The sequence below is a fragment of the Seriola dumerili genome, unplaced genomic scaffold (genome assembly GCF_002260705.1).
Source record: "Seriola dumerili isolate Sdu_G_001 unplaced genomic scaffold, Sdu_1.0 BDQW01000052.1, whole genome shotgun sequence".
Lineage (NCBI taxonomy): Eukaryota > Metazoa > Chordata > Actinopteri > Carangiformes > Carangidae > Seriola > Seriola dumerili.
Window position 1 is genome coordinate 20292953 of NW_019174307.1, and position 23819 is coordinate 20316771.

The 23819-nt window shown below is 43.9% G+C and overlaps 1 protein-coding gene across 1 annotated transcript; it reads right to left on the reverse strand.

Annotated features, from left to right (window-relative positions):
* Positions 1 to 3618: 3618 nt before the first annotated feature.
* On the reverse strand, positions 3619 to 23574 carry lats2 (large tumor suppressor kinase 2). Its single transcript, XM_022740766.1, has 8 exons — positions 23165 to 23574; positions 9578 to 9710; positions 7799 to 9396; positions 6919 to 7146; positions 6462 to 6816; positions 5722 to 5904; positions 4938 to 5044; positions 3619 to 4294 (listed from the first exon to the last, which is right to left on the reverse strand). Exons 1-8 carry the CDS (start codon positions 23528 to 23530, stop codon positions 3746 to 3748), a joined length of 3519 nt encoding a protein of 1172 aa, XP_022596487.1. The 5' UTR covers positions 23531 to 23574; the 3' UTR covers positions 3619 to 3745.
* Positions 23575 to 23819: the final 245 nt, after the last annotated feature.

The following is a 23819-nucleotide window of genomic DNA, read 5'->3' on the forward strand; positions in this document are numbered from 1 at the left end:
CAAAAAATATGTATATCTGTATAAATATAAATTCAAGAGTAACAGAATTGTATCATACATTAAGAAGCATCGAAGACGAGCGGAGGCTCCTTAGAGTAAAAATACAAAATGAAAAGGATACACAAGGAAGTCTTGTGAAGAAATCAGATCAAGTCAGTCAAAGATTGTCGGTCATCATTGTCTAACCTTGGAAACAGAAAACAAAAACAAAACCTCACACACTCTGTGGCACTCACACACTCTGCAGAGAGTCGCAGCTCTCGTTATAAAGCTATTTGTCATGCAGCACTCCGTCCTGGTCGATGTGGATTGACAACGCAGTCAATGTGAGGTTTAGAGAAGTGGAAGGACGCCTGGGTAGACGTCTGGACCGGCTGACAGAAAAACTGGATGGGGAAGAGTGAAAGAGCAACGCCTGTCTGCTTTACTAAAAGCAATGACGGTGCCCCTGAGCAGGGCACCTCATCCATGATGGACCCTGTGGTGCTGCTCTGCAGAAGACCATAGGCAGCTCACAGGCAGCACTGGCTGTGTTTACATACAGGATACTGGCTTTAGTGTAGTTTAAGCCACAACCAAACATGTTCACGACAAAGAGCAAAAAAAATATTTCTTTAAATTGTGATTGCACTGAGGTTTTTTTTGTGTATTTATGCAACAAATCTGTGATATGAAATTAAATTTTTGAACAACCCACTCCAAATTAAACCAGTTGCAACATTGTACAGCGGTGAAACCCCTGTTTCCCTTTCCTAAAACAATACATTGCAACCAGAAATACACAGAGTTACAGAAATATGGCGTCTTTGAAGAGAAAAAGCCACATTCAATTTCAACATTTCATCTGTCTGTGATTGCAGGAGTTGTAATTTATTGTCCCACACACTTTCCCTAAAACTCTGCCTTATCTAATTCTACTTACTGTCAGTTACCGGCTAGAATAAGAACAATAATGTCGGTGCGTGCAAACAAAGCCAGTATGAATGTGAAACAGAGCGTGCTCTGTCAGTTTCCCCACATCGAGAGTAATAACAGATAAAAAGAGGTCTGTGAAGAAGAGATGATAAGAAGAAGGTCATCTTTTAAGATTGTGCTGCTCATTGTAGAACACAAGGCACATTTACAGAAAAAAAAACTTTCAATACATTGTCAAGCAAAATAATAATAATAATAATATTAAAAAAAAAAAAAAAAAAAAAAATTCTGTAACAAATCTTATCCACACATTTTTTCACCACTCTGCCAGTTATGCATCAGAGAATCACTTTAAAAAGTTCTGACTTCTTCAGCATTCCCAGTCATTAAGTCAACTTCACAATACTGTTGGAACAGTTGGGTATTAATTATCAACCAAACAGCTCAGTTCAAAGAGAGCGGTTACCGTTTACTGATTGTCAATAAGCATGAAGGTACTGGATGATAAGTGTCACCAACACAGAACATGGCACAGGTCTGTAATAAAAGTACAGAGTTAAACAACACTCAAACTTGTGGTCATTTCGGATAAATAAAGAAAATGTACCAAACACTAACTCTTTGTTGAAGTTTAACCGTTTGTTTGTAAAACAGAGAAAGCTATTCATTCTTATTTTCCAATTACATTTCCTGAAGCCCACCTGCCTCACTCCTCCTCTTCCTCTCACTTTGATCTACTCTGTTCCATCTCTCTCTGAAACCAGAAACCTCTACACCCTCCCCTCCTGCGTTCAGGACCAGCCCGGCTGCAGGAGGTGAAGAGTCTACCAACAATGTTCTGCAAACACTGATCATCATCATCATCATCATCATCACCACTGACGTCGCCTTCGTCATCGAGCGGCGACGCACACCCCAACACTCAATTAGAAAGGCACATAGCTCATTACTTTCAAAACTCAGGCACACTTGGCAACGAAGCCAACACTTCTTTAAAAGAAAACAGGTACACATGTAATAACAATTATAATAATAATGTAAATAATATTAACCACAATAAGCAGCATGATGTAACTGAAAAAGAAAATATATATATAAACCAATATATTTGTACATTTCAGTACTAAACGTTCAAAAAGGATATTAAGTGTTTAGAAAACTATATATAATGTCATTTTTTTGTATTGCACATAGTCATACTATCACATGTTTGGCTGTTGTAAGAACATGTTGCTTTGTGTTTGTTTTCGTGATTGCCTCCAGAGGACAGAGGAGGCTGGTTAAGTTAAACTGTGGGAACTGTGGGACTGATCTTAAAAAAAAAAAAAAATTAAATGAGTGTGTGCATGCGTGTGTGTGTGCGCATGTGTGTGTGTGTGCTAGAGCTTTGATTTTCAGTCAGAAAACAGCTCAGCCCCCACCCGACCTGACGGGCTCAGGCCTGTTTCTGTTATTATATTCATCAGTTCTTTCCCTAAAACAAAGCATGAGAAACTATGTGTTGTGCCCCCCCCCCAAAAAAAAACAACAAAAAAACAATAAGTATCATTTTAACAACAATATTTTTCATCTGATCCAACTTTTCTTGTAATTTACGAGCAGAAATTCACTGCATGTGAGGCTTATAGTGAAAGTTCCTGGTTTTAATAAGTGGTTCAGTCTTGGATCGAACTAAAACAAAATCAGCTCAAACCAAACTCACACACACATGATCCGCGCGCCTGTGCAGGTTAAGGATTTTGTTGGAGGTGGCTTTTGAAATGGTCAGTCAGGATACAGGATCAGTAACAGGAAGCATTTCATAAAGACAAGGATATTTGTAACCTCCGAGGAGTGAAGGAGTATCGGGCTCCGTCTAAAGGACAAAACATTACACCGAACTCGAGTTGGCACAAAATGAGGCAGCTGTGGATGGAGAAGATACATTTCTAATTTTTAATTTGATCTGTTGCAGAAATTAGAAATATAGAAATTTTGAAAACTGGATGCTGCCAAAAGGGACACGTTTTGTCTCACACCGAAAACAACTATTTCTCTGTGAGAATTTGTTCGTCCGTCTGCTCTGAGACACTGAAATCTACCTGTGAGAGACCCACACCTATTTCACCCTTTGTAACCAAGCACAAGCTATACTGAATAAGTGTGTGTGTGTGTGTGTGTGTGTGTGTGTGCATGTTCATGCATAGTGTCTTTGTAGCTTATTTTTGCAGCAGCTGTGGAAAGAGGCGTGTTGCTAGCCCCCCCTTACCCCGACCCCTACCCCACCCCTACCCCCCGTGCGATCAATGAGTAAACTGGTTCCACTCTTCACATTGCCGTGTCCAATATTTGAGTGTAGAGCAGCTCAGGTAGAACAGGAAGTCGCTCCTGTGTCACACAATCACCGTCGAGGTGTTTCAGTCGTCCGTAAGACCAAGGGTGGAAGGAATGGGACAAGAAACCGCTGGAGGAACCAGAAGCAGTCCTCGAATTAGAACCATTAGATCCAGACATCCTTACATTCCCAAGGATATTTACTATCTCCTCTCAACCTGAACAGTTTCTGAGTCTCGCTCTGCTGAACGCAGACGCTTCACCCTTGGTGCAGTCAGTCACATTTAGAATGTTGTTTCTTGGTCCCGGATCAGGGGAGTTTCGTGTTTGAAGTCACTGTGGACGCACTACAGATTCCACAAGGTGGCGATGTTCGTCAATCCTGCTCCTGCAGCTTTAACAATCACACATGCCAGATATGCATTAACACACACAGACACATACAGAGAAGAAGAGCCGTGGTAGGTGGGAGGGGTCGAGACGCACGCTGCTCAGGAAGGAGTATCAGTCTGCAGCTCTAGACGTACACCGGCTCACCCTGCTCTCCCTCCTCTTCATCATCCTCTTCCTCCTCCTCCTCCTCTTCTTGTTCCTCCTCCTCCTCCGGGCCCATGCCGCCGGCTCCGGTGATGCTTAGCGGCGCCTCGCTGGCCTCGAGCGGTTTAGGGTAGCGGAAGGGGCAGCCGTTGTCGTCGAAGAACCTGCGGAAGGTGAACTCGTAGAAGGCGTGCTCCGGGTGCTTCCCATGCGGGGAACAGAGCGTGTCCAAAGCACGGGTGCTGTCCCCGCTGTCACTCCACGCCCCGGGACCGCCCTCCTCCTCCACGGGGTCAAAGTTGGACGTGTCCATTGGGTGGGCGATCTTGGGCCGGTAGGGCGCCGGTTGCTGCCGTAGATTGCTGGAGAAGTCCGTCTGGGTGAAGAAGGGGTGGGCCTTGATCTCGCCGGCACCGTTGGCGCCCAGCCGATCCTCTGCGGAGCAGCAGAGGCGACCGATGATATCGACAGACTCGGGGCTCAGTTTGACCTGGGCGGGCACCTGCAGTGTGCTCTCCCAGTTAATGACCTGTGGACGGGGGGGGGGGGGGGGGACATCATACGTGAGGTTACCACAGCAACAGAGACACTGAGATTCAAAGTTCCTTCTTGAACCTGGAAACGCAAGTTGACTCATGCAATCTCACCACAAGGTCCAATCAGCTGCTGTTCTGGAACTTTCAAACGTATCAGATGATCTTCCTCGACAGACGGAGTTACCCAGTTGTCATGCAAGTGTAGATATGGTATGTAGCTACAACTGTATCTGATGATGAAGGTCATGTGATACGCCTGAAAGGTTCAGAGCAGCTATTGAATAGATCTTGCTCTAAGACCGTTTTTTCAACTGGGCAAACTCCATCTGCTGAGGAAGACTTCGAGATGCGATCGAAAGCTCCAGAACAGCTATGGAGCGAAAATGTTCTTGTCAACTACAATACTTAATGATACGACTGAACTGACCCTTTAACAAAGGTCATGTGGACTCAGTAGTGGCTCATTTATTGGACATACTTTTGGTAACCTGTCATCAAGTTTTATCCACCTTTGTTGTTCATACAAGTTTGAATTTAAGTCCAGCAGGAGGGCAGATATAATGTGGCTGATATTCAATTCCTTCACATGATTTGAATTTCCAAATCTAAGTTGGGGGGTGTTTCTTCTTCACTGACCTTAATCTGAGTCTCGGTGGGTGTGGGAGCCAGGAAGGGCGGCTGTCCCACCAGCATCTCAAACAGGATTACTCCCACGCTCCACCAGTCACACAGCTGGGTGTAACCTGCACACAAGGCAAGAATATCAGATTAATCTATAAGTGCTCTCACTTGAGAGACAATCACGGAGCACAATCCACCACTGTGTTCAGCCAAAATACAAAACCTCAAAAACATCATAGTTGTTGTTTCATTTCAAATTCAGCAAGCCGAGCACAGAGCCAACACATCAAAAAACATGTCAGTGTCCAAGTATTTAACTACTCTACTGCATATGCAGAAATTCTAAGGTAATAATATGATTTTTGATTTCACATTCCTTATGATGGTAAACGTTTAATTTTCATAATCCAAGAATTAAAACTTGTTCTAACGTTGTGCAGGATAAATGTAAATAAACTAAATGTCTAAAGTGAAAACGTATAATTGGCTCAGAGACACTTTTGTCACAAAGGATCTGAAATAAAAGGAATTTTAACCTTGTTTTTCTTTACTTTGAAAGTATCAGCAGGCAAATGCAAAGACAAAACAAATTTATATTTGGTTAATGAATCAGTTAATGTTGAATTCTTCAGCCTCAGATTCATTTTAGCTGTTGTTTTCCAGCCGCCACATGTGCTCTCTTTCCATCAATGAGCTCATCAAAACAATGACTCCATGTGAAACTGACTCCTCACAAAGTAGTAGTGATTAAATAACCAGATAAAAAAAAAAAAATATTATCCTTGGTATTGTCCCCCACCTTTGCGCAGCAGAACCTCAGGTGCAATGTAGTTCGGTGTTCCCACCAAGGAGTGAGCCAGGCAGCGCTGGTGCTGCCGGTTGGCGCGCTGCTCCAGTGTCATCAGCCGATCGCCACAGCGACAGTTGGACACGTCGTCCCAGAAGTCACTGGGCTCCATGCTGTCCTGTCTGACGTGACTTCCTGTAGGCAGAAGAAGAGGAACTATGTTGTTGAAATCCACACAGAAAACACACGACGACACGTTGCCTGGATTAGCTGGATGGGAACACTCTGAACAATTAGCAGCTTTTCTGACGTGCAAAAGAAAAATGTCTGCACCTGGCAGCTGCCAAGTCTGAATGTGTCTGACAAGGCACCTGCACGCTCAGTGAACTTTGCCTTATCTTACCATAATTGTGCAGATGGTACACAGATTCATATAACAATATAAGCACTTTGTATTGCTTTGTTATTGAAAGGTGCAATACAAATAAGCTTGTCCTGAACAAGTCAACAAAATCGAAGCTCAAGCTTTAGGATCAGAGAAAAGAAATGGGACTTATATGAACTGTGATTCTCCATTAGAAAGTAGTGAGAGTAGGATCTAGTTAATCTGTGAATATCCCTTTTATTAGTATATTGCAGTCAATTATAACATGTAGTCAGTTAAATCCTGTGTGTACGTGCATGTGTATGTTTAGATATTTCAGCCATGTAGCATGAGAGGAGCATTAAACCATTGTCTTAAACCGCCTCACCTTTCTGGTAGTACTTGGAGTTGTGCGTCCAGCGGAAGCCCGTGCACAGACCAAAGTCTGTCAGCTTGATGTGTCCGTCCAGGTCGATGAGGATGTTGTCCGGCTTGATGTCGCGGTGGATGAAGCCCATCTTGTGGACGCTCTCGATGGCCAGCGTCAACTCCGCCACGTAGAAGCGCGCCAGGGGCTCGGGGAAGACGCCCATTCGGATGAGCAGGCTCATCATGTCTCCTCCGGGGATGTAGTCCATGACGAAGTAGAGGCTGTCGCGGTCCTGAAAGGAGTAGTAGAGGCGCACCACCCACTCGTTGTCCGCCTCCGCCAGGATGTCACGCTCCGCTTTCACGTGGGCCACCTGCACCAACGAACGTGCTCATTTGAACTCGTTTGCATAACTCAAGACATCTTCAACAAGGTGACACTGCGTACTACATTCATTCAAAATGTATTAACTCACCTGGTTGCGGTTGAGGACATCTTTCTTGCGAAGTGTTTTCATGGCATACAGTGCGCAGGTGTCCACTTTACGCGTGAGACACACTTCGCCAAAGGCACCTATGCCCAAAGTCTTGATTTTGACAAACATAGACTTGTCCATTTTAGCGCGGCGTAGCCTGTTGTAGTTGGACTCTTTCTGGTTCAGCATCTTCCTCATCTGTTCCTGCTCCGCTTCCGACAGACCGGCCTGAGGGAGAGAGGAGACAGAGGGCGAGCATGAGAGTTAATTTCTCATCTGTGATTAGCAATGACCCAGGAATGCGGCGAGAGCTGCAACCCGGCGCCCTGACCTCTGTTGTCAAATTTAACTCATTCTGTTATTTAAGTGTCTGGGTCTGGCTGTGGTATTTTTTTTCTCCTCTGAGAATGTCTTTCATTCGTTTTTAAAGTGGGTCAAAAGAGGCAGAGGCCAAAGTCATGACTCAAGACGAGCTCATGCAAACACAAGTGTGAACGCACCGACTCCTCGTACCAACACAAGGGTTTTGTTGTCTGAAACAAAGTCCTGAGGGAGAATAACCTCTCGGACATCACTGCTCCATACAACTCATTATCATTCTCAACTCCTTTACAGACACAAGACCTTTAACTAGTGGGTTCAGGTTTTAGACCATTAACTACAAACAGCTCATACATTAATTCTGACCAAGAATGTAGATGATTTTCAACATAAAAGACAGCAACTGATTTAACTCTCTTTCAAAATAAACTACCAGAGACTGGATGGATGTCTGATGTCCGCTGAAAAACACCATTTAATAATGTAAACTTGTCTGTTTCTATGAAATTGAAACATAAAGCAGTTGATGAGCGGGGAGTGCGGTAACATGTCACCTCACCTTGGACATCTCTTGTTCCAGCTGAAGCCTGCGGTTGAGTTTCTGCTGGTAGGTCTTCATCACATTCTCTATGTGCTGCTCCATGTAGAACTTGAAGGCGAAAGGTGAGTAGGTCTTGATGCGCGACTCCCTCTTTTCCTCGTCGCGTCCGTTCTTCCTCACCGGAACGGGTGACGTCTGGATCTGCTTCTTGTCTTTCACCGTTTTCTCTCCCTTCCCCATCTTCGTCTTCTCCTTCACCTGCTGGCTCTCCTCTCCCTTTCCACTCCCTCCACTGCCGTTGTGTGTGCTTCTGGCAGTAGGGTTGCTGAGGTCCTGAGCTCCACACATGGCTCCGGGTCCTTCCAGGGCCCCTGGTTCGCCAGCTGCCCCGGACATGAGCAGATTTTTGGGGTAAGGTGGTGGCGGGCAGCGTGGCTCCTGAGCAGGCTCAAGGGGGTAAGTCTCCTCTGGCATGTAGGCCAGAGGCTCTGCTGCATCCTGGGCCTGAGCAGTCATCCAGCCGGGGTGACACGGTCCCACAGCTGTCTTGGGCTCTGGCCTCATCACACGGATACTCTTGACCGGCTGTTGAATGGGCGGGGATGTGACAGCTGTGATGGTGTTGGGTGGGCCCAATGAGGGGTCCTGTTTTCCAGCTGTAGGAGGTGCAGCCATCGCAGGCCGGACACCGTTGGGCCCCGCGGATCGACTGTTGAAGGAGTTGGTTCTGCTTGGGACACGCACCTCCCCCCTGAATGGGCCCTGGGGCTGGGGCTGCCTGGCTGGAGGGGCCCCTTCAGGGCCTGGAGGCCCCGCCCAGTGGTGCTCATACAGGTCCAGGTTGAGGCTGGCCCTGGATGGTGTCATCAAGCCCTGTGGCAGATCTGAGAAGTCGGGGCCCATGGCTGCCACCCCACCTGGGGAACGGGACATCATGTGGACCTGGTGGGACGTGGGGCTGGCCTGTCGAGGGTGGGAGTGAGGGGGCAGGTACAGGTTGGCAGGATACCCTCCCCCGCCTCCTCCTGGCCCGTTCTGACCCATGGCCCCTTTCCCCTGCATGTTGACGTAGTTGTCTGGCGGCGCCATGGGGGGCGGTGCCATCTTGTTCTGGAAGGAGGGGGTCCTCTTAACACCATAGCCTGCAGGCTCCATCATGTGCGGCCTGGCATGACCGTAGTCATAGTGGGGACCTGGGACAGGGCCCCCTGGTGGCTGTGGCTGGAGTTGCAGAGGCTGGCCGGGGACGTTGTAGCTCATAATGGGCCCGTGCTGCTCCATGCTCCCGGGGTAGCCTTTCTGCTGGGCCCCTGGAGGGTACATGGTGTTGGCTGGGTTGCTCTGGGTGGCCATCACTGGTGGATAGGTGCCCATACTGGGAGGTCGACCCATTGGGTTTCCCATGGCAGGGCCTTGTGCTGCACCAGATGGGGGCATCATGTAGTTCATAACAGGGGGAGCACTCATGTAGGGCCTGGGCATCTCACCCTCAGGGCCGTATCCCGCCCCCTCATACATCGGAGCTCCCATCTGATGGTATGGAGGCATGGCACCTGCCTCACCTGAAGCCTCCAACGCAGGCCGGTGGTCCATTCCATTTGGCATGCCAGCTTTTCCTATTAGGAACAGGAATACCGCTCAATATATTAACCACGAACAGCAATTTAATCCTAGCTGTCTGCTGTTGGTTAAAAAAGTAGATCAATAAGCGCAAACAGTAAATGTATGTCGTTCAGAGAAATGTAGAGCATTTAAAATCCACTGGTCAAAACTAACTTGTTGAGGTTGTATTTGTACCTGGTGAAGTCTGCTTGATGACACGGACAATGAGTTCATTGCGGGGGTCAAGGTAACCCATTTTGCTGATGTACTCTAAGGCCGCTTCGATGTTCCTGCTTCCTGTCTGCTTCAGCGCCCGCACCGCCATCTCCTGTGAAGCACACACACAAACAAAAATGTTGAGAAACTTTTTGACACGTTTTTTTTTTAATAATCTCCGCTTTTCCAGCTTTTTGACACATTTAATGTCGTCAAAACCCGAGTAGCCGTACAAGCTGACAAGTGACACAAGTTGGTCGGTGCCAAAAATGTGAAAATATATTAAAAGTCTTATTTAAAAACAGACAACATTGCTGCAATATGTGCAACTAATCACACAAAAATACACACAAAAAAAACAGGCAGAGGTTAATCCGCTTTGGTGTCCATAAACCCAGCATAAAAAAAAACACACAAACTTTAAAAAACACAGCGGCTCAGTAGGTGCTCAAGCACCTGCATCCTCTCCACTTGGGGTCACATACCAGTGACTTCCTGTGCCTGTCACAACAACACACAAAAAAAACCACACCACCGAAACAAGGTCAAATGACTATTAGACATGGGAATAAGTTACGTGAAAGGCAATGGGAAAGTGTAATATTGTTTTGTTTTTTAATCACCGTTTATTTTGTCGTGACATGTCTGATTTCAATATTAAAAACACACCTGAAATAATGTCAACTTGAGGAACTGCAGTGGTTGCGGTTGGGAAATATGATGAGTGAACAGTTCCTGAGTCTGCATCCAAAGAAAACTCTGAGCCAAGGCTCTTACTATAAAGCCACATGATCATTTGTAATGGGTGCAATTATTTCATGTGAGTGATTCATTAGTTGTAGTGCAGCAGCAGGGTGTGGTCCTGTGTCTACCTCTGACAAGCTTCACTAGAAATGACTGGGTAAGATCTCCCTATAGTATACTGGAGTTTCTGTTTTAGTTCATTTAACCCTAACAGCATAAACTCACTATCGTTACCCACCATTTTCCAAAGAATACTGTAATATTCTACATTTCTGGATGGATTCTTTCTTCCTCCCCCTGCTCATTTCAATGATTTAAGAGTCAACAGAGACTCAGAACTTGCTATGCTACGATGTCAGAAACCCAAACGTAGAATAAAAATGTAGAAGAATTAACGTGTGGATATTGTGAAAAGGATCCAGAGAATTTGAAAGCATGCTGTGTTAAAAAGATTCCTGTTTGGCAGCCAACTGAAGTATTCACAGGAAATGTTAAGTGTTTGACAGTGAGCTAAGCACTTACCGCTATCGTATCAAAAATGCCTCTACAAATCACTTTAACTTTGACCTGATTTTGTTTGCGTAAGATACTAAAACCACTAAAATACCACAGGAAAAGCTTGAGATTGTGTTTCATTTTCAACTGTATTAAAAATGGACTCTGTGGCCAAGCAGCTTCCATATTTTCTCTGGAGGATTTATGCATCAGGTTGACTGCATTTTCCATCTTCTTCATGTAAAACTGTATTTTATTTTCTCTGTGGCTTGTCTCCAAACCATTGAGGTAGGGTGGGTGGGGGTGGGGTGGGGCGGGGGGGGGCATCTGGAGCTGATCCCATGCCTGGAGACTTGCTCTCCAACAGGTGGGTCACTGTAAAAGCCCAGTGGTATGTAGGTCACCTATGTGAAAAATGCCGCAGCAAAAACGCAAAAGAGGAGACACGCAGCGCATTCCCCTCCAGTTTATCGCCTTTTATTAAACACCGTCAGTCATTCCTGTTGGTTCTTGTGCTAATTTAAAGCAGGAGATTTTAAAGAATGAGAAAATAAATTCAACACCCACCTACACTGAGACGCTTGAACACGTTCTCAGGCTGGAGCAAGACACAGTAACCAACTGTGGCTCTGATTTATAGTTTGAAATGTTGGGCTCTATATCAAGTTAATAAAAAAAAGGGGGGGGGGAGCCAAACTGACAGCTTCATAGACTTAAGTTATAACAAAGTGTGTGTCAGCTGCACCACTGCTACAGAATATTACAAGACTCAGGCCGCAGTGAAACAGCAGAGAGTTACCTACTGTTATACAGTTCCTCTCCCATAGCTGTTGCATTAGGACGAGCTGTCAGTGTCTCTATATGGCAGTTTACTGTGGATAGCACATATGATTTCTGTACTATATTAAGTTTGTCCATTATTAGTCCGCAAATGTTTCATATGTTTATCTACATCTCTTCCCATAAGGACGGATTTAATGGTTTTTGTGTAATATAGATTTAATGGGAGAACCCCAGCTCATTATAGCTTTTACTGAAATTCCTCTCTTTGGTGTTAAAGTGAAAACAGGGTCCTATAATGTGACCCTGCCTGCAAATTAAAATTCCTTTAAGTGATGAGACAAAGCCATCACGCTATATTCATTTCCTGTTTTCTTTACACCAGTAAACACGTAAACAAACAGGACACCAAAGTGGAACATAAACACAACAGAGGATCTGTCCTTCCCTCTCCGACGGAGAGACCCACACCTAGATGAGGAAATCCCCTCGAATGGCATATGACCTCACTGCAAAGACATTTCAACTCAGACCTCTGGCCGGGCCGCGCCGACAGAGCCGACGTTCAGCCCCAACGCTCAGCCCCAACGCTCAGCCGCCCCTGCTGGCCGCACGCAGTAGCAGCAGCCACAAATCACAGTTGTCTGGCTTTCATAGGTGACATTAAGTCTATGACGTTATTCAGACAGTCATTGGAGGGGGGGGGGGGGGGGGACTGAACCACCAACCCTGACAGAGTTAAATCCTTGCTTTATATCTGTATTCAAAAGTTTAAGCACCCCAGGGCATTTCTTTATTTTTGAAGTGAAAGGAATTTAATACAACTCCTGCAGCAAACATACATTAAAAATGAGCCTTTCTTCGTGCATTCATTCATTATCAATGCACTGTTACCTTTTATTTCATGAACCCAAAAAATAGAAAATAGTAAAAGAGTAACTGGGGTATGTGCAGGCAGTGTGGCACAGTAAACATTGCGCACACACAAAGGGAACTAAATATCAGCACATTCAGGATGCAAATGTCCTGCAGTCAGCCAAGAAAGAGAAACTGAGAAGAGGCTTCAATAACAGGACAATGATCCAAAGCAGACCTCAAAATCCACCATGAACTACTTCAAGAAACACAAGCTGGAGCTTTTGGGACGGCCCCCCTCACAGTGTCCCGACCTGAACATGACTGAAAATCTGTGAGTAGATCTTAAACAGCTTAAAAATACCTCAGAACCTGAAGTGATCTGCAGGAAGAACAGAAAGCTGTGTATCTGCCACAGGAGGGGGTTACTTTAATGACTTAGTAGGGTGCCCGACCAAGCTGAGGGTGCTTTTCGATGTAAAACTGGAAAACATGCATATCTATTAACTGTACTTTTTATTTTATTTCACTTTATCTTAGCTAGGTCTGATATGCAAAATATGATTAAAAAAAAAAAAAAAAAAATCATATTGCGATTATTTTTGGCAGATATTGTAATTGCAATATGAGCAACAGTATGGTAACTGTGAGTAACTGAATCCTCAATATCGTAAGCATATAGTTGTAGTTTTACACCATAAATATAAAAAATCTGGAGCTCTACCACCACTATAACATATGTATCATCATTTATGGACTATTGAAAAGGTCTACGCATTACTCCTCTCAAAAAGACCATTTAACACCTGCAGCACATTGAGACTGCGGCTGCCAGATTTCTAACAAGAACCAGGAGAACTGGGCACATCATCCCTACTCTTAAATCTTTACAATGGCTTTGTGATCATTTTAGAAGATTTTAAAGTGCTGCAGCTAGTTTATAAATCAGTCAGCGGCCCGGCCGAGCAGTCGGATAAAAGTGCCCGGAGTCAGAACCAAAATGTTAAAACTGTAATTTAGCTACTAAGCTGCACACAGATGGAAGAAACCTCTTCAATGAGCAGAAACTTCAATCTACTTAAAAACTTTTATTTTGCCTTTAATTAATTTTCTCTGATTCACTTTTTTCCTCTAGTACGTTTAGTGCCAGTGTGTTATTTACTTTTATTTTATTTTTCATCTTCATTATGTTTTACATGTTTTTCTAAAGTAATTCTTTCCCCTTTGAATGGTGTCTGTGTTTGAAAGGCGCTATTCACATTAACCTGCATGTCCTTCTATGTGATATTAAGACATTCGTAGTAACTGTTTTGAAACTGGTTATAAAATACTTCAATGACAACCTTAGGTTTTCTATGGTAATAAAAGAAGGATAATGTCCTCCAACAATAGAAGCAACAAAATATATATATATGTCCCTAGAGTGTAAGGAAACACAAGAAGAGCCCAGGAGAGAAGTTTTATCCCAAAGCAGCCATTTTGTGCCCCTTCTCTCTGCGGTTTCTCAGACAGACTGGCCGCCTGTGTTCGTCAGGAGGAAACTAAATCAAACATAAATGGTTTAAAAGTAGAAGCGCGGGCAGAGTCAGCTCTCAAAGCCAGGAAATGCCAAGGCCACACACTTTCTATGCCTTCGGTAGTGTGTGTGTGTGTGTGTGTGTGTGTTGTCCATCATAGTGCGTCTACATAGGTGTGAATACACTCGAGCACACGCCTGCTTACATCCCCTCCCACTGCATCTGCCTTTTCATACACATAAATAACTGTATGTCCCTGAGACACAGACACACACACACACACACACACCACTGTTTATACTCTGTTTCCTGTGTGTACGTGTGTGTGTGTAGCCAGCAGAGAGGGCTGGCTGCCAGAGCCGCCCAGTAATGTCACATTATGCCCCCCCCCCTCCTCAGTCGTTCTTTCTAACTCGTTTGCTTTCCTCTTTCTTCTCATAACTCTTTTCCTTTTAAACTCTAATTTGCTTTAACGGCATGATAATAATCAAGTACATTATTACCAAGCTGTGCATGGTTTACAATTCACAAAAAATGAATCAGCTGCTATTCTAATCATTTTTCATGCAAAAATGCTAAAGATTTCTTGGTTTTAGCTGATGATAGTAAAGGGATTAGATTAATTACGGCTGTGGGAAATTTTCTGACATTTTTCAGACAGAATGATGAATCGATTAATAAAGAAAAGAACAGGCAGATTAATCAAAGACAATAATTGTTAGTTGCCGCCCTAATTACATGTTGAACATCTAAAGGTGGGCATTTGCTCAAAACTAACTAGTCTGAACAAGGTGGAAGGCAATTACGTTTTCACAGCATCAGACAACCTTTTTGAGTACAATCCTTTACAAAGCGTATTGCATTATGGGTAGTTTGTAGCCTTAATATTGCTAAGTTAGCGAGTATTCAAGTTCGTCAAGTCCTACACAAGTGAAGGCAGCGATTTTGCTTCCAGAGAAAATCAATTCATGACGACTGAGAACGAGTTCATAGCATCTACTGTTTCTAAAGTTTTACCGACCCCGTCAGTCTCTGTGTGCCTGTCATTCGGGGTGCAGGCAGGTCCCAGTGGATAAGTACAAGGCAGTCATCACGGTTTGAAAGCCTCACCAATGTTAGCACATCTCTTCGCCCTTGCCTGCTCATAACACTTCTTTTATATATTCTTTTGTATAAGCCACAATTGGCAGTCGCACCTCCCATGCACTCGCCTTAACGTTGAGAGACGCAGTCCCAATCAGTCCCATTCAAATCTCCACACCGTCTGGCAGTGAAACTAGTGAAACAGAATATTGTACGTGGTCTGTTCAACTTCAACTTTTTTGGAAATGTCAACAAACGTTTGTGCCAGCTGAAAATCAAATGTTTCAAATCCTCTTACTATGTTATCCCTCTACTAGCGACTATCATCTGTTAGTCTGCCCAAATCATTTGATTGGGGAAAGTTACGTGACTGCCCCTGAGCTTAAAGTGAGTCATCAAAAAATATTTTAATGTTTTACTGGAAGAGTTAACACAGGAAATTTCGCTGTGTCTTTAAATACCATTCTTTTATTTCCCTCCTTAACGTTGAATACAAGGCCTGTGTTGACCACAGAAAATGTGAAAACACAGATTTGAAAAGAGCTTTCAGATTGATAATGGTGAAGGAATTTATCTGCTCTCATGATCTCCTTTTCCTCACTTTGGGGCCAATAAATCTGATCTTATCTGTTACAGAACAGTAAACCCGTCTTTGAAATATGAATAAAAGGATATGGTTTAAAACATAACCGCAAATATCTCAGCTGACATTAAACACTTCAGAGACAGAGAGTTTTATTGAAACTGAGAGGAATAAATAACCATCAAAACACAGTAATAATCTGCTTTTATTGTTTGGTGTGTGTGTGTGTGTGTGTGTGTGTGTGTGTGTGCGCGTGTGTGTGTGTGTGTGTGGAGGCGGGCCCAGTGACCCCGGCTGTCATGGCGACAGATGTTCCTTGCTCACATTCCTCGGCCCAGGAAGCAGGAATTCAAGCTATTTGCAATCTGGATAGTCTCTCTCTCTCTGTCTGTCTCTCTCTCTCTCTTTCTGTCTCTCTGTCTCTCTCTTTCTCTGTCTCTCTCTCTCTGTCTGTCTTTCTTTCTGTCTCTCTCTCTCTGTCTCTCTCTTTCTCTGTCTCTCTCTCTGTCTGTCTCTCTTTCTGTCTCTCTCTCTCTGTCGCTCTCTTTCTCCCCCTCTCAGTCGAAAAATATCCAGGCCATATTTGCACTCCTGTCATAATGGTTGTGGGCTGCAAGCCGCCAAGTTATCCTAAACGCATAATCACCAGCCCACAAACACACACACACACACACACACACACTTGACAGACTGACAAATATAGGCTGAGGGACTCAAACACCCACTTTTTTTTTTTTTGCACAGATGTGACAGTCAACAACAACAACAACATCATCCGGAGAGTTCTTATTTTTTAAATATTAGTCGTCTTTTCAAACTAAATCTGAAACAGATTCCCTACAAATCAAAGCCACATGGAGGAGCAGAGTGCAGATGGACAGACATCCATGCATCATTTCCACACAGGGATCCATAAAACCTGCGCTCGCTGTCTTCCTCCCTCCTCTTCCTCATCCATGGCAGCAATGTGCAAAAAGCTGAACAAAAAAAGTGTACGCCAGCACTTAAGCGAGTTACGCCTTACCTACAAATTCTTACAGAGTGAGCTGAGGAAAGCCAACGTACACACCATGAACACTAACACATACACTGCTTCCAAGCCTCATCGTTACATAAACACCGCAGCGTTTGCTTGCTCACACGTCGAAGGCTTTAATATGCTTATTGCGCCCCAGCAGTTTGTGCTGTACATACAGTAGAAGACCTGTGAGGATTGGAGGAGTTTCGGGGGGGGGGGGGACGCTGAACGCACCCTCCTTCCCTTCACTTCCTGTCTTTCCCTGTCATCTCGATGCATGGCATGCCACTACGCCCACCCCCCTCTACCCCCACCCTCGCTCCCCCTCCAAAACATTTCCTTCTTTAAAAAAAAAAAAAAAGTGATTATGTAACAAGCCACATTGCTCTATAATTTGCAGCTGGAGAAGACGGGAAAGACGAAGAGGAGAAGGAAGACGAAGCTGACTGATAAGAGTTGGGCTCAAAAAATAGGCTTAACTCAAGAAGGGGTGAAGGACAAACGAGGCGAGGGGTGTTCAAGGACACGCTGGCTGATGTTCGACATGCCATGGTCGTTCTGGAATGGCTTGAAAAAGAAAATATCCAGGCCCACAGCTCAGTAGCCTAAAAATCACAGTCACAGTGAAGCGTCCAGAGCAACAGTACTGATGGATTATTAATGACACACACATCAGTACAGTCCAGTGTGTGTACAGGTGTTTGGGGAGGGGGGGGGGGGTTCAAGAGGTTGTTCAGACAACTGAATCAGTCCGTTAAAGACAGGTTCACCTCTGACTTTTCCTTTCTTCTGGGAAAACTTTATACAGATCCGGTGGTGTGAAAATGGCCGACCTGTTCGTTTTGTCTTTCGGTGATGTTTTTTTGGATTATGAAGTCAGACTACTGATGAGCTATTTGCTCTCATGTGTCCACAGATCATGTGAGCATGTGGGCGGTCAGTGCGCCCTTTAGCTGTAGCATTCTTGAGTTCAACTTTTGGGTAAATGGCAAATGGACTGCACTTTTTCTAGTCTTATCAAACGCTCATGGCGCTTTACAATGGAAGCCACATTCACCCACACACACCTCACACACAGACTTCATGCAGGGCTTTTTCCTACCATTCACACACATTCACACATTGATGGACCACCTGCTCTACCCCCTGAGCCAGAGGTATCACAAAGCAGTATAGAGTGGCAATGAATAGTCAATTAATCGATTAATTGACTGACAGAAAATGAGTTAATTAGTTTTAGCCATTTTTAGACAAAATGCCAAAGAAGATTTTCTGCTTCTCTTTGTTGTTAATGGCAGTAATATGAATTTCTGTGGGGTTTAGTCTATTGGTTGGACAAAACAAGACATTTAAGACCTCACATCACTGGCATTTTTCATTATTACTATACTAGCATTTAATGGACAAAGCGAATAATCGATTAATTGATACTGTAAATAACTGGTAGTTGTAGCCCCAAATCTGTCAATCATTAAGCCTTTGTCAGTGTTTGTTGTCTGAGGTCAGTTTGAAGTGTCAAGGGAAAGAAAAAAACACACCAAGATGCAACAGCCTTACAAAAACGTTTTTAGAAGCTGTCTGAAATTTAAGACCACCGAACATTAAAAAGAGCTGTTAGAAAAAAGTGGATTAAATCTGATTTAGTGAAGCAGATATGACGACTCGGTTGAGACAGACATGGTATTGTCTAAACCAAACTCCCCCCAGTAAATGTCAACTGCTGAAGTTACAACCGTAATCAAAAGTTTTTTTTTTACTTTATGTACCCTACACACAGACTGAGTCCCTTGTTCTGTTGATATTTAACAGCCTTGTAAACAAACTCTGGTCTGTGCTTTCACATTGTGGCATTTATTTGGGTCTAATGTGCTTTGAGTGTGAAGCCATCTGAGTGAAAACTTCGCCTGAAGCTAAAACAAGTGCTGGATTCGTGATTGGCTCACATTTTTTATTTGTAAGCCATTATTGAATTTATTTCAGTTATTATTAATCAATCAAACCAACTATTCAAAATGTGTATTCACAAGCACACAGGCAGATCTATAGAGACACACAGAGTGTGATGGACAGAGCAGAAACAGAGGATGAGAGGCGACACGCTGGGTGGCGACTCGACTGCAGCAGAAGGAACTGTTCCACCCTGCTGCCATTGAATGTTCACTTCCTGTTTGTATTGACCGGGCCCACGCTGGTCTGGTCCATTCACAATGGTGGCAGCAATGGAGGTCAACTAGCCGGCACTGAAGCAGAGGAAATGACTGCAATTATGGCCCACGGGCCTTTCTCAGTTTCTCCTATTACGTTTGACGGATGTTTCAAACACCGGAGGAGCATCCGAGTCCAAAATGAATTTTCACACTCTCCTGCCAAACCAGGAGTAATTGTTCCAGTTAAATCATTTTATATGCCCTGGAGCTGCAACGATTAGTTGATTAATTGATTAGTTGATTGCCAGAAAATTAACTGGTATCTTGTTAATATATAATTAATCTGTTATATTATTGTATTGTTATATATTTTAAAGCAAAAATGCCAAATATTGTTTTTCTTTGTTTTACCATTGTAAACTGAACATCTATGTCTGTTTGTCCAATAAAACAAGACATCTGGTATCATCACCGAGGATTCTGGGAAAACGTAATTTACATTTTTCAATATTTTCTTAAATTTTTGAAGGTTAATCAAAAATACTAATTTGTGTATTAATCAATGATGAAAACAAACATTTGTTGCAGCCGTTACACTCCTTATGTTCTTGCATTTTCAGAAACAGGAAACAGGAACTGTTCATTATTGATGATTGTGAGAAAACAATACATAGTCGCCATGCCAACAGCAGTTTTGTGAAAACTGAATATCTCATAGATCAAATCCGTTGAAAGCTTGTTCCCCAATAAAAGATGTAACTCTGCAAAGGTTAATGTCTTCAGGGTCAATAAAAGATGAGTCAATCTGACAGACATGGGAAAATATCACCATTTTAAGATTAAAAGTACGTTCAAATACCAATATCGAGGAACCAACGTGCTAACGAGCTCAGCTCCACTGTCAGGTGTGATTTTCACGTTTGTCTGAAGAACTGTTTGTGAAAATTCCACTTTTTAAAAACAAATTACATAAGCTCCAAAATGCTCAGCAGAAACAGAAACAGTCTTTCTTCTCTGAGCTGCTAAAAGCAAGTTGGGTACTTTCAACTTGTTTTTTGGGTATGCTGATCCTCATGTTGTCCATTTGGTGTTCTTAAAACAACCGCGGCCATGTGTCAACGAAAATGTTATTACACAACTGCTTCAACCGGCAGCCTCTTGGATACAGTGACGTTTAAATCTCACCGTCTCAAAAAGTTGTCAGTCAGTTTACCAAGTGATCATTACTGACAACTTTCACCAGGATGTTTCCCACGGTGGAAACTAATCATAACTTAATTTTTACAACTTGTCCTGAATTATATGATCTTGGCAATTAACAACTAAACAATGAAGGAAAGAGTATTCAGATCCTTTACTTAAGTAAAATGTGACAAGAAGCCACGACCACCAGTTTAATCTTTAATATTGTGCTATATTTTATAAGTGCATCATGTGTTTTCATAATCTGCAAAGTAACTATTAACTATAGCTGTTAAAGGGGTTATTTGTATGTTTTCTCTGCTGCTGAATGTGGTTTTCTTGCCGGCAGCGGGGGACGATTGTGGCTTGACAAGAGCTTCAGTCATCCTTGCACTTACAAGATAAGAGGTTATAATACACCCTCTTAGCAGCGCTACGTCTTCAGGGCGCATTGGAGGCTACAGTGACTCAGTATCGGAAAGTGACGAGGCAGGCCTGGGCTAGTTGGTTAGCATGCTAACTTCAGCAGAAGAAAAGATGTGATAGAGACAACAGTTAACATTGGTGTTGCTTTCCACCTCTGCAGACGGCTCTCAGTGAGTAAAGGAATGAAGTTTGATGCTGAACTCGCAACGATTCTTCTAGACTGGTGAGTAAACAGCTGCTAATGCTAATGTTAGCTATGTAGCACAAGCTAAATTTACAAATAGCTCCATTAAATAAATGTGTATGAGTAAAATTTGTAAAAACTACAATATTTCCCCCTGAAATGCCTAAAAAAATGGTACAATACTGAATATAATATAAACTGAATATAAACAATAATAATACAATACAATTCTTTCCATAACTGCTACTAAATCTGTCTACAAAGTGCCACGGTTTCTCAGTAAACATCACACCCAGCTTTATAGGTCAGATTTAGAAACATACACATCAAAATGCAAAGAGCAGGACCAAATTCCAGGCATCCTGTTGGGGAACCAACCAAGAAACCTGACCGCCCGACCACTGAAGTCTTACTGAGCGAATCACTGTATCAGTCCTGCAGTCTGCTTTTCTCTACTGACCTCCTTATAGAAACATGGGGCTTAGAAGTAAGACGAAATTATCAGAGTAAAGCTAAAACAAATCACATTTCCGCAGTGAAACGGATAGGAAGTAAAAGGTTAAATGCCGATAAACTTGAAACACTTTTCCCTGACCGTCTAACGCAGCACTCAGTCAGTCCAGACATGTAAGACAGGGAAGCGAGATGCAGCACCGACACCCAACAAACAGAGGGTCTTTTCTGGTGACAAGTTAAAAATCGATTTGGCTCGACCTCACAGCTTCTCCCCGAGGGGGCAGCCTCGCAGCTTCACTGTAGCGGGGAGGATTTCTCCGCAGTGCTGTGCATGGGCTTGAGCGGAGCATTCTTCACATGCCGAGCTCCATCACAGGGCCCCGTCCTCGAGCCCTTTAACCACTGATGTGCCAGATCTAAACTGGACCAGCTGCTGCATTTTGCGATGACATGCTGTGATTTAATTATTTGGCTGAGTTGCTCCTGAAACCTTCCTCATCATCTTCACTAAGAGAAGAAGCTGAATAATATGACTGAAAAGGCAATATGAGTGTTTGGGGGTTTTTTTGGCAGCTGCTCAGACAAAACATGCAGCAACTAGTGTGACAATGTCACTGATGCAAAAACTACAGACTTCCTCATTCATTTTCAGTGAATCCTCTACCAGGATAAACCTTTATGTGGAGGCACAGCATTTAATAATCTTTCAAACTGGACTTTCTGGTTCACATTTCATCTTCTAACAGTCACAAACATACACCAATTCAACTGAGTGCCCTCAGCTTCACCCCTGATGCAACAACAACACTTGTTGTCGCTATACACACAACTCTGTAACAGATGCGATGAACTGTAGTAGCCCACTTACATAACTTCAGTGTTTGACATAAAGTCTGATTTTTGCAACATGTGCCAAAACAAAGGTAACTCCCTGCAGGTGTATCTTTCAAAAGGGAGATGGGAGATGCATAAAATGGTTTGGAGATATAATGATGTGAGGTCAGCTCTTCTTAAACTCAACGGAAGTGACCCCTGATTAACAGGAGCCACATGACTCCTTCACTCAGAGCTTTTCTGAGGCTGGAGTGTAAAGAAACACTCTTCCCTCCTCGCTCTTCTCCAGAGACGTCCGATGGTGCATTTGCATTCCTCGACTGGGACAGACGGAGTAAAACTCCAAGCAGCCCGGGTTGGGAAATCCACCTGATATTTCAACATTTCAGCGCTCGGCAGCCTGCGTTACGTAATTGCAGCACTGTACACTTGGCGAGGAACCCTTGTATTGTATTGCATCTCAGAGCGTATGGCACTCTTGACTGCTTTCATTAGAAAATTCCTGACTGAAGGAGGCAGAGCGGCTTCGAATGTCTGAGTCAAGTGGCTTTTACAGCAACAGAATAACACTTGCACAGAAACACAAAATACTAAAATATTCACACACTGTACGAACACAAACTGCAACACATCCTCTCTCTCTCTCTCTTCTCGTAAACGTCTCACACATCATGGCACTGAAAAATCACAATAGTAACTTATTCTAATCAGTTATGATCCCTAAATGTTGCAATTAAATGTCATCCATTAAAACACTGCCAGATGTCTCAGCTGCTCCCTGTAATTCTAGTTGTGAAAAACATAAAAATATAAAAATTTGATTATTATGAGAACGTTTATTCAATCCATTTTTCACTTTTATGAGGACACTTTCATTAATTTACATTTGTGTCCAATTAAGTTGTATTTTAGTTTAAGAAATAAACTGCCTGTTAAATACAAGCAGCTTTATCTTTTTTTTTGGATCTACCAAAATTTTTTCAAGACATTGTAAATTTTCTTTCAACTGAAAAGTGTTTACTGAAAATATCCAGTTGGGTTTTTGTTTTTGTGGCTCATCCAGTTAAAAAGTCTGTTAATCTAATATTACCTTAAAGCAGTCTCAAAGACTGATTTACAACCTTCACTGCAAAGCACCGAAACAGATATTAAGGTGAGCGTGTTCTCATGCCCACGACAGGACCACACACTCCTTCAACAACCAAACACCCACACACACACACACTTCGTTCCTCCTCTCTCTCTCTCTCTCTTTGGCTCACCTGGTCACAGCCGGCGTTGACCAGCTCCTGCAGCATCTGCCGGTTCACCTCCCCGGCGCCGGCAGGGTGTCCCGACCCGGACGATGGACCCGACTCGTTGGCAAAGGGCATGAGTGACTTGCGGATTTCCCGCAGGGCATTCTGGTAGTTGTTGAACTTCTGCGGGGGTCGGAGCTGCTGCTGTCGGCTGGCCGTGTCCTTCCCGCTCTTGCAGTCGGCCCCTCTGCCGCCGTCGGTGCGGGAGCTGCCTCCGTGCAGAGCCTGGCTCACCAGCTTGGCCGGCTGCTTCAGGCCCTCCTTGATCTCCTGAAGCCTCTGGCGCGTGTTGCCCACGTACGGGGCAGCCGGGAAAGTCTTTGGCCTCATGGCCTCAGTGCCCAAGGCCAGGCACCTACTCTAAAAGGGAAACACACACGCCCTCACACACACACACGCGCACACACACACAAACTGGCACTCACTCCCCTGTTCCCTCCAAAAGATCCCTTTCAAGCTGGCTGACCTAAATAGATAAAGAGTCTCCCGCAGCAGATTGGAGGCACAGATTTGGGCGTCCTCCTGTGCTTCCCTTATGTGTTTGTGTCTCTCTTTGTGTTTCCGATTCCTGCTGGTGCTGGTGGGGTGGGTGAAGGTGATGTGGGGATACTACAGGCGT